Source organism: Sceloporus occidentalis, unplaced genomic scaffold (genome assembly GCF_023333645.1).
Source record: "Sceloporus occidentalis isolate IW3139 unplaced genomic scaffold, rSceOcc1.0.p SCAF_52, whole genome shotgun sequence".
In the NCBI taxonomy this organism is placed as follows: Eukaryota; Metazoa; Chordata; class Lepidosauria; order Squamata; family Phrynosomatidae; genus Sceloporus; species Sceloporus occidentalis.
The window spans coordinates 34,357-45,860 of record NW_028317032.1 but is presented as its reverse complement, the minus strand read 5'-3'; the positions used below and the strand labels follow the sequence as shown (position 1 = coordinate 45,860).

The 11,504-nt window shown below is 38.8% G+C and overlaps 1 protein-coding gene across 1 annotated transcript; it reads right to left on the bottom strand.

Annotated features, from left to right (window-relative positions):
* Positions 1 to 1,890: 1,890 nt before the first annotated feature.
* Positions 1,891 to 7,367, bottom strand: LOC149288301 (large ribosomal subunit protein bL19m-like). Its single transcript, XM_089491829.1, has 6 exons — positions 7,322 to 7,367; positions 6,218 to 6,326; positions 5,482 to 5,600; positions 4,746 to 4,880; positions 2,533 to 2,711; positions 1,891 to 2,136 (listed from the first exon to the last, which is right to left on the bottom strand). Exons 1-6 carry the CDS (start codon positions 7,365 to 7,367, stop codon positions 1,891 to 1,893), a joined length of 834 nt encoding a protein of 277 aa, XP_089347955.1.
* Positions 7,368 to 11,504: the final 4,137 nt, after the last annotated feature.

Below are 11,504 nucleotides of genomic sequence, written 5' to 3'. Positions count from 1 at the left end.
AAAAGAAAAAATGTCGGTGCGCTAAGCTAGTCTCAGGCTCAAATAATACAAATGTATAATACGAGGCCTACCAAACAGGTGTAAGCATGCTGCAAAAACAGTGTATTGGCTGTATACCTTAGTCAGGTTGCCCATTAACCCGCGTATACAGATACATTGCCATTACACACACATATGCACATACATACATACACACACACCAGCTTTGGGGTTTGAGTCCTTACATAAAGAATAACAAAAATGGGCAGACTCTAAAGCCAAATGGTTCTTATTGAGCAGATTCAGTGCCTCCTATAATAACGGTAAGACCCCTTTCCTGTTTGTGTTAAAAAGTTACATACCTACACAAAGAAATCTCACCTTTTTAACTATGCATAATGTAGGGTCAATTGAATTACGATCATTTTTTACTTATTAATATAAGATTATTGCAGAATTTGGCAATATTTTGAATGTTGCATGGATCTTGCATTTTTCTTGTTAGGAAACTAAGTAAGCATATGTGTATACTATATGACGAAACAGCGGGCAAGTGTGACAATTAATAATATTCATTAATCTTTTTTTCTATTTGCAGTTACCTATGGAGAAACTTTCACCAAGGATAACGGGATTGTGATTTCTCCCTGGGTCAGAGGCTTCTACCCCAACAATGTGGATGCTGTATATTCCATCATAGCCCCGCGGGGATCTAAGGTAAGATATTAATTAAAAAAAAAATGGATATTACCATATCAGCCCAAGAGGAAAATTAGTTTTTAGTCAAGGTTGATATGTTTAATTGGACCATTGTAGAAAAATGTCCTCCACTACATCTTGTTGGATCAATAAATGTTATCAGACTAAGGATTTCAAGGTAAGATTTTAACACCAAAACCAAAATACTGATGAATCACATGAAGCATAATCTAAATAGCCTCCGTTGTGTCCAAATGGGTCTTCCTGCTTAATGTTGATTTTCTGTACCATGAGCTGTCAGTCTGCACACAGATGTGTAGTATCTTGATCAAGAAATATTTTGCAGGTGAGAACACCAGGATTTGGTGAGTGCAGAGCCCATTGTGTCACCAAGGCAGATAATTTTGTCTGCTGGGTGGATTGAGGGATTCTCAGCTGCGATTGAGATCTCAGGAACTGTGGGCACCGAGCTCTAGATAGTGGGAAGACATCCAGTGTGGTAAGAAAGGGTTAAGGGGAGGAAAGGTAAGTTAGCAAGTAACCAGTATAAAAGGTGAAACAAGAAATATGTTGTCCAACCAAGAAGAGTGTAGATAGAGAAGTAATGTAAATTAATTTGGAAGATGCTGTGCTGGTTGGATACAGGACCACCTTCCCTGCCATCTGTTCAAATACAAAAAAGGGCTTTTTTTATGCTGTAACTGCTGTAAAACATTCAAATGAACTTAACATAAATCCATTGAGGCTTGCCAGGTATAGTCTTATCGGCAACATAGATATACGAAGCGCGATCAAGTACAAGTGTGATTGGTGTACCTTATTGGTAATAATATGATGATGTAGTGAACACACCATGTGATGGCCTTTTCATTTAATTTACTTAGTACATGGGAAGGACCTCGTCCCCTTTCAGAATTCTTTATATTCTATATCTTTTATATACCCATTTTTTCTTCTCCTCCTGAGTTATACTATAGGGTTGTGGTTTTATTCCTATAATTGCTTTATTTAACAAAAAAAACCATGGAAAAAGGTGAAGTGTGTGTGATTTACTTCTCAAGGTAATCTTTTTAGCATAATTTTGTGTTAGGAGGGCTATGTCCTTGCATACTATGCAAATACCAAATCACAAACTTGAGAGTCCTATTCAAAAACTGTACATGTTTATTTTATTGATAAGTATAAATTACAGGAACAACAATTCCCACACTGTCAAGGTTTTTTCTCTTTAGTTTGGGGTTGTTCAAGTTCCCGATTCACTTCTTCCCATATTTCTTGCTCAATCTTAGTGGTATCGTACTCTTTCAACATGTCAAATTCCTCCCATGGCTTGGCCAGCTTGTTGGCTGCTATAATGTGATTTTCGTGAAGGTATAGTTCAAACTTAATCCCTCGAATACTGAACTGAGGTCTTTCCCACCGTTTGGTCCAGGGCCGTGGCTTCATCTTCACTTTTATCTAGACGTAAATAAAGACATTGTAGAAAACAGAAATTTCGTACCTAGGCTAGATACGTTCCATATTCATTTCTTCCCATATTTCTTGCTTGATTTTAGTTGTCTCAACAAGTCAAACGACTCTTATGGCTTGGCTGTCATTAAGTATGAAATATTTTACATAGGATTTCTTCCCTTGTACATTAGTTTGCTTTTAAGCTTTTTGGGTTGAGGGGAACCAAAGGTTTTTTTTTTTTGGATGTCTAGCAGAAGAGCTACAAGGTATTTGGTAGACAGCTTGATCTACCATGAATGTGCAATCCTATTGTATCCTAGGGGTTGTCTGAGCACATAACAGTATGCCCTAAAAACGCCTTAAGATTTGTTCCTAAGCATCAACCATCCTCCTCTTCCTTACCTCATTAACTGGGATTTCGTCTGATATACTTATGACCGGCTTCATATTGAAATCAAAAGTGCTGTATTCAGGAAGGGCATCCCGCAAGTACATCAAGTTATCATCCAGTCTCTTCTCCAACTTTAGCACTTGTATTTCCAGAACGCGTGGACTGTAGAGGTCATAGCGCATTTCCACTCCTGCAAGATCAGATCACAATAATGTCACACAAATAGGAGGAACACGTTAGTACGGCAGAGCCATGGACAAGCCCAAAGATTTACACGTGTAATTATATATATATATATATATATATATATTAGATCTACACACACACACATATATATACGGTGCCATCCACAAATATTGGTGCCTTTGAGCAAAATTGCTGTGAAAAACTGCCTATTGCTTAACCCTTTTCATTTGTCTTCAAAGAAATACACAGAAATACTCTGCTCTCATGAATATCACGTTTATCCCCCAAAAAATAGTGAAATAGACGTGTGGCACCCTTTTAGTGAATACTTTGTTGTACCTCTGTTCGCCAAGATAACAGCTCTGAGTCGTCTCCTGTAATTCCCGATGAGGTTGGAGAATACATGGCAAGGGATCTGAGATCATTCCTCCATGAAGAATCCCTCCAGATCCTTCAAATTTTGAGGTCAACACTTGTGGACTCTCCTCTTTTGTTCTATAAGGGACTGGGATGGCCATGATATGACCTTGATTTTGTGGTCAGAAAACCATTTTTTGTGTTGATTTCGATGTATGTTTTGGATCATTGTCCTGCTGGAAGATCCAACCACAGCCCATTTAAAGCTTTCCGGCAGAGGCAGTCAGGAGTTCATTTAATATCTGTTGATATTTAATAGATGCCATTTGGCAGAAAAACAGCCCCAAAACATTAAAGAGCCAACTTTTCTGTGCGCGCCAAATCCACCTCTGGAGTTTATCGTCAAAAACCCAATTCCGTTCCATTACCTTCTGCAAATCTCCAGATGAGATTTGTTTGGCCATTCAGAGCACAGTGCGTCGATACAATATAGACACACGTCCTCTTCCAGGTTGATTTATAACATTTGCAGTTAACTGGAACTTCTTAGTTCCAGTAAACCTTAAGGTGGAAATGGGCATTTTCATTTTTTTTTGCTATTTTCTTAAATTTTCTTCCCATTTTGCTGCACATCGCAGCTATATTCTCTGGTCTTACACCCAGGTGTAGTAAAAAATAAATAAAAAAGTTAAATATCAATAGGAATACACTTCAAATATATTTTCTCATATTCATTCGTAGGGGAGTCAATTGTGCCACACATTTCACTTTTTTTTTTTTTTGGATAAACCTGTGTTATATTTGCGATTGTTTGATATCCATGACAGCTGAGTATTTTCGTGAAGAAAACAACAAAGGCTTAATCAATACAAAATTTTTCACAGGATTCTTTGCTCATATTTACCAAGGTATATGGAGGGCACTGTGTGTGTATTATTTATTAGACTGGACTACGTTCTGTAAGCAGTGCAGCCCAGAGAAAGAAGTCATTTTTAAAACGTAAGCAGCTTTCTAAACTGGTTTAAAAGAATTTTTAAATGTAGATGCACTTTGAACCTGCAGATCTCATCCTTAGTATCTCCTAATGTTGGCCCAGGTGGTTTTGTGAGTCGTCTTAATAAGCGCACAAATGCTAACAATAGGCCAAAAGTAATTTATAAGGGGATCCAAAAACTCTGAGAAACCACAGTAAATGTTGCTGTCTTAGATACAAATGTTTTCTATTCCAGCAAAATAGAAGGCTTCAAAACTACAGCACATCTTCAGTGAATTTATTTAAGACGTTTACTGATCTTTGCCGTTGCCACTCCTTCGGTCAAGGTATGTTTGTTCGCCATCCTAGTGAAATCTAAAATAACCGAAGCAGGTTACATACAACTCAACGGGAATTTTGTTGTAAACAATATGGAAACAGAAAGGCAAAAGTATAGAGGATATACACCGTCCTAAGGCAACATGACTGCGATCTGTAGCAAAAATACGGCAGAGGTTTTTTTTAAATATATATATATATATATATATATATATATACACATACACATACATATACACACACACACTTTCACCCTTCCTGCTGAACAGAACTGTTAAGGTAACATTAGAAAGTGTATTCTGAATGTTCAACCCTACCCTAAAGTAAATTCCATTCAGAATAATTAAGCAACACAGAGAATACACTTACCTTGACCCTCAATTACGTTGCGGAGCACAAATGTTGCCCCAAGGCCACTTCCCGATCTTTGAATGCAAATACCTACAAATCTGTTTGTTTTCCCCGTGGCATACGGGTCTGCCATAGTCACTGCCAGAATGCTTCCTGTCGGGTAAATACAAAGCACATCAAATTAGGAGATTAGAAGCCGTAAAATGCTTGACAATGAGAAACATAACTGGTTTGTTTTAATTTAATGAAGATTACGTCAACTACTGGTCTGGTGCAGTTTCATAAATATGGGCAATAGAGTAACATCAACTTTCACAATTCCACTCACCAAACTTTGAAAATTAATTTCCCAATTTTTCTAAATATTTTGCCCCGCAAAATGCACAAGGCTCATGTTGATGGGTTCATCTTAACTTAGTGCCCTCATAAATTATTTGTTAAGGTTGATGCAATATATTTAGGTTTTAAACTAAAAATACTGTTAATAAACCAACAATGAAGTACCTGTAAATCGTAAGTGTTCAGCCAAGACCCCCCCAACTGCAAAAGGCAAAGGACAAGTACACAGCCACTAAACAGCCCAAAATATGCTGTGGTTTCAATCAACACGCAGAATCTTATTCATGCAAAAGAACAAGGTGACCAACAGGCCAGATACTTGTTTACTTTGTTCAGGATTTAAAACTATTTAAAAATATAAAAACTAGATTAAAAATAATATAAACAAATAGGATGAACAAAAGTAGCCACTGACCTACGTAGAACTCAGGAATGTTTAGGATCTTCCTCCTTTCAACCATGTCTTTTCTCTCCATACGAAATTTAAATGGGTCTTTCCTAGACCTGGGAGGTATGAATTCTGGACTCAGGTACCTGCATCGGGACCAAAGAATAAAAAGGTGTCAAAAGCAAAATATGAAATGTGATACGGTCGGAACTAAAGAAACCCGCTCATGTGCACATACCAGAAAAGAGCCGACTGCGCTGTACCCAGCACGCAGTAATGCAACCTACACTCAATTTCATGCATTTTACTCAAAACCGGATATCATCATGATAATTAACTAAATCCTACTTAACCTACCAAGCTCAGGTGAGAGGATTACACGGTCTACCATGCATAGGGGTAGGGTTTTTTGCTAGAACGCATTATTTGACTAAAGTTTTCCAGCACACACTCACAAAGCACTGGTTGCCACCCACAGCAGTTCTTAAACATTTTTTTTTTCTTTTTTGTAATACAAGAACAAAAATGTGAATAGCAGTTCTTAAACATGGTGTCATTTACTTGAGCAATTCTGGCGTATTTTAAAAGTGTGCTTGTAACCATAGAAACCTATGAATCGTTCCTGCTGACTGGACCACTCCATGGCTACGGTACCAAGACCGGTTGACTGGTCCACTTTAAGCAAAGTCTATAGGTTCACTATTTTGTCATCAGAATAGCCCATTGATACGCGTCAGGGATGCCCGTAGAACAGCCTCTTCACCTTCTGAGGGAGTCTTTAGATTTTGTCTTATCCACAATAACCGGCTTTGGAGGCGGCTGAAATTTGGTATGTTCTCCATCAGTAAGAAGTCTTACAGGAGGATAGAATCCTGCAGAAGAAAGAGTGGATAAGAGTTAGATATTTCTATCTGGAATTAACCAGTCTCAAAACCATAAACCAAGCGAGCCGTTTTGTGTAAGAGATGACAAAAGGGCTGGTGGCCATTAAAGGCTTATATTAGCGTAACGTGTTCCTGATGACAAGACTATTACCGTATTTTCTCGATTATAAGACAAGGTTTTTTCCCCAGAGCAAATGCTCTGAAAAATACCCCTCGTCTTATAATCGGGGTCGTCTTATAATCAGACCTCAAATTGGTCTGATTATGAGACCAAGATCCAGATCCCCCTGCAGCGATGCAGGGGACCTGGATCCTCCTGTGTTATGCCTCCCCCCAACTTACCAGTGCATCCGAGTCCCCGGTGCTTAGTCTGGGCAGCGTGTAGAGCTCTATGCGAATCGCGTAGAGCTCTACACGCTGCCCGGACTAAGCACCAGGGACTGTTATGCCCCCCCCCAACTTACCGGTGCTTCTGAGTCCCCCGGTGCTTAGTCCGGGCAGCGTGTAGAGCCTTACGCGATCCGCTCAAGCATTTGCCATCACAGTATTCACATACTACATTTTGTGTTGTATTTTTATTAGCACCGTTTTTATGGATTTTAGGATTTCTTTGTACAGGCCCCCCCCCATATAACGATCCAATAAGCTTGCATATAAGATAGGGGGCCTGTAAAAACTACCCTACACCCCCCCCCGTCAGTAGAGGGTTATTAGATCAGCCATTTAAAATGGGACAGCTTCTTATAGTACATGTAAAAGTAGAGCCCTGCAACATACAATATTCATACATATGCTTCAAAAATCCACTGCATCAATTATACACACTTCAGGCTGCAGCTGTCAATCAAATTCCCGCATTTAAAGGCCACATACTCTGCCCTAGAGCCCCCTGCACTATAGCTAGACGGGCAAAAACTACTTTGAAATGCACTAATTGCTCCATCGTTAATTATCGTGTATTTTCACGCTGCCTCCGTACTCACCGGGCCGGCACCGGAGCAGCAGCAATGACCTCCTGCAGGCCGCCATGATCCCTCAGGCACCTTTCCGACTTCGCGTCTTCCGTGCATGCGCAGTACGCGTGATGTGTACGGCGAGCGGCAGGGCCCAAACAGCTAAGAATGCTTTGTAACGATACACTTTAGAAGTTATTTTGTATCATACGGAAACGGTGTTACTGCTGGAAACCGCTGATAAGCCGATCCATATTGCTTTACGCTCACATTGACCACATTCACAAGGAAAAGACACCTCTGAATATACATACATAGCAAACAGTATAAGAAAAAAATGGGAGAAATAATTCAATAATAATAATAATAACCATACAATAATAAAATACTGCAAATTGTTCTGAGCATTGAGCAAATAATTTAATGTATATAATCTAATAGAAAATAATTTACATTATTTTCCGCATTGCACGGCTCCGGTGCAATGTGGAAAAGTCCGGGCCACCCCGGGGATGAAAAATTGAAGAAAAAAATAAAACACATTTTCTGACTTTTACCTGAAAAATCTTTTACTCATCCAAAAAACGCTAATGAAAAAACCTGCTAAATAGATTCTACTATTTGTCCTGAGTTGAGAAATACCCAATGTTTTTTTATGGTTTTTTTGCTTTTTTCTGAACTTTATTTTGCAATAAGTACCAGTAGCTTTTTGCTATTTCAAAACCATATTTTTCCAAAGCTGGTCATTCTTCCCCCGTGTGCCATTTCGGGTATCTTTAAAACTAGACACCTCAAGGTATTTCAAATGCTGGTATTTTAACCCTTTCCATGCATGAGATTCTACCACCAGCCTTTGCCAACGTTTGTGATAGGAATTGTGGTCCTCACGTGACCGTTTTTGCTTGACGTGCCTGACCCGTCAATGGACGTTAAGGGGTTAAAACTGATCGGCTTAGTATGGGGTGCTGTCAGCCAGCAGCCACCGGAAATTTGCCTGGTGTACCAGATAAATTAGAATGTTTATTTAGAGTGAGGTAGATAAGTGGAACAGCCTCCTGCGGTAGAGGTTAATCCAGCAATGGAATGTAAACCTGTATATTTACATACATGGATTTAATGTCACAAAAACTCCCCCAACCGCCCTCTGCTCTTTAGAGTATTTGTTAAAAAAAAAAGAGAGCTGTGCTAGATCCTCTCAGGTGCAATTATGAATCCAGCCACAAGGGGGCACCAACAGCCTTTGAACTCAGCTTTTTTATCATTTTTGTAATGTCATGGGTTCATTTCTCTGTTTAGTGACCGCAAAACTACATATATTGTTTGGTTTCTTTTAAAGACTTTGAACTTTTTAATCCAATTATTTTTAACGTATAAAATACCAGCAGACGGCACTGTAGGCATTCAGAGTTCGAGGTTAGGGCTGTATATTCTTTGTATTTTTTTTAAAGGGCAAATCTCATTGAAAAATATATATATATATTATCCTTTGAGCATAACCCCCAGCGCTGTATACAGTAATAACCCCCAGCGCTGTATACAGTAATAACCCCCAGCGCTGTATACATTAGTAACCCCCAGCACTGTATACAGTAATAACCCCCAGTGCTGTATACAGTAATAACCCCCAGCACTGTATACATTAGTAACCCCCAGCACTGTATACAGTAATAACCCCCAGTGCTGTATACAGTAATTTAACCCCCAGCACTGTATACAGTAATATAACCCCCAGTGCTGTATACAGTAACGTAGGTCGGTATTGTAAAAAACCTGCTTTTATATTTTGTACCAATAAACCCCCTTTATCTGCAGACCTGGAGGCGCCATTGTTGTCAGTCATGTGATATTGTGGGTGACTTTCCCTGTTCAGACACCACACTGAGCTAAATTCTTTATGGCAACGCTAATAAAGTCCCTTCCTCCATAGACTTTCATTAGGCAGAGAGTCCGGCTGGGTGGGGGAGACTGAGACATTCTATTGCTTACCACAAGGCAGCATGATAACAAGCCAAGGATATTGTGGGGACAGCAATGTGCACCTTTTACACACCAGTTTACATTAGCCTAGCAAGAGGCAAGAAGGGGGTTTGGAGCTTCGGGTCTTGTACTTGTTCTTTAGTGGGGTTCGGAAAGTCCATCGAATTTAACCCAGCCCCATATCCAGAAGACGCAACAAAAACCACATTTCCAATTGCGCTTCAAAAGCCTAAAAACCCACTTTCTCACTTTCTATAACTAATCCTGTCTGTATAACCCTTTGTATCTCTCTTTATTCTTTGCTAAGAGATACTCCGACCCGTTTTAAAAGACATCAATTAAATTGCTAATTAAGTTTCTCAATGAACAGCAACATTTCTATAACAATGTCCTCTTCAGGACGTGACGTGAACCGAATCAACATAAAACGCTAAGCACTGAGCACCATCACATTTCATAAAATAAATTTAACAAAAATGATAGAGCCACATCCAGATTATAGTTAAAATTTAACTTTTTATTATCATTATTTATTAAAGATGATAACAAAAAAGAAAAACAATGAACCCTCATGTCAAGAAGTAGTAATTAATAATAACCTCTAAATACCCGGGTATCTGCAAAAAATATGGCAACGAGTTTTCTTCTTTTTTTTGTAATATTTTTTTTAAAACTCCAGGTTTTTTTTGTTAAAACAAGCTTTCTAAACACTTAGATTCTTGGTTTTATTTATCCTACTAATTACTATTTCTTGAGATTCATTTTTTTTTATATTTGTTCTTTTCTGTTTTAATTTTGATATCAAATAAAACGTAAACTCTAGATTTACCTATAAACTATCGATAATGGGGCGGAAAATACTGTGATCTCTCAGCTCCATTCTATCACATTCTGTAGCAAAGATGCCATTTATGATATTACATATTTTTTTCAAAAGCTGTAATGCACAGAAATAAAAATTGCTCGATAAATCAGCTTTTATTCTATTCTATTCAATGCGTATTGCAGAGGCTATTTCCGCTATACATTAAATCTGTGTTTAAGCAGGTAATAAACATCCAATAATCACTGAATAATCCAAAGCATGCATAAACCATTCTAACATTGCTAACGAGTAACGTTTCTCTATATAATACAGAAAATAAATCCTCTCTAGATCTGTTCATTTTGAATCACAAGAAGATATGTACATTTATAACAAGGATGTCATCACGGACCTGCTGCAGTGATAAATTAGTACGTTTGATGAACTCGCTACTGGATATGTGAAACTTTTATTACCTGCATTAAATCACAGGATTCTCTGCTCTATAATCTTTTCGCCTGAGGCTAGTACATTCCATGCAACTATTCTTACTTTATATCTACTATACTGCTATACTATATGAGCTGTTCCGCCCCATTATTTGGAGTCAAACGTTGCTCTGATCTGCTAAACAACTTAACACGCTTAATGTAAACATATAATGCATTGCGATAGGTAGTATTTTTAATGCCGGGACCGACCCCCCAATTTAATGGGACAGGACCCAAAAATCGGGACTGCCCCAGCTAATTCGGGACTGTTGGCAGGTATACACACACACACACACACACAGTAGTAGTGACCCTCGCATGTACCATACTGCCCCCTGCAGTACAAGTGATGCACTTCGGAGTGTTTATACATCCCACATACTGCAGGGGGCAGCACCTTACATGTTCTACCCGGTAACATGTGACGGTTCTATGTGTCATTCTAGATGGGAGCGAAAGATTTCAATACCCTTTACGTTCTGTGTCAATCACTGCGCTAAACGCTGGACAAAAGTCGAGAGACGTCAAGAGCATCTAAACCCATTGTACAGCACTATGGAATTAGATGGCACTATATATATAAATTATAATGATAATCAACAAGCTTAACCAGCCGTTGGCCGGTTGGGCATGATGTGGGTTGTATATAAAAGCTGCTGGAGTAGCAGAACAATACCACACCGATTTATTAATCTACGTGTGCCGCATTTATCCTCTTTAAAGCACGAATAATCTCAGTGCTGTTCAAGTTGGCGTGAATCTCTTTTGATAATGATCTATACTTTTGTAGCTTTGATCTGGGAAAAAAAGTCCATTACAAGCTGGGTTAATACCAGCCCAAATACTAGCGCTACGCGGGTTTAAGAATAACGATAATGCTTTTATTATGGCTGAGTCAGCTAACTGCTCTGTATTACTTTGAACAGAGACGCAGCGGCAA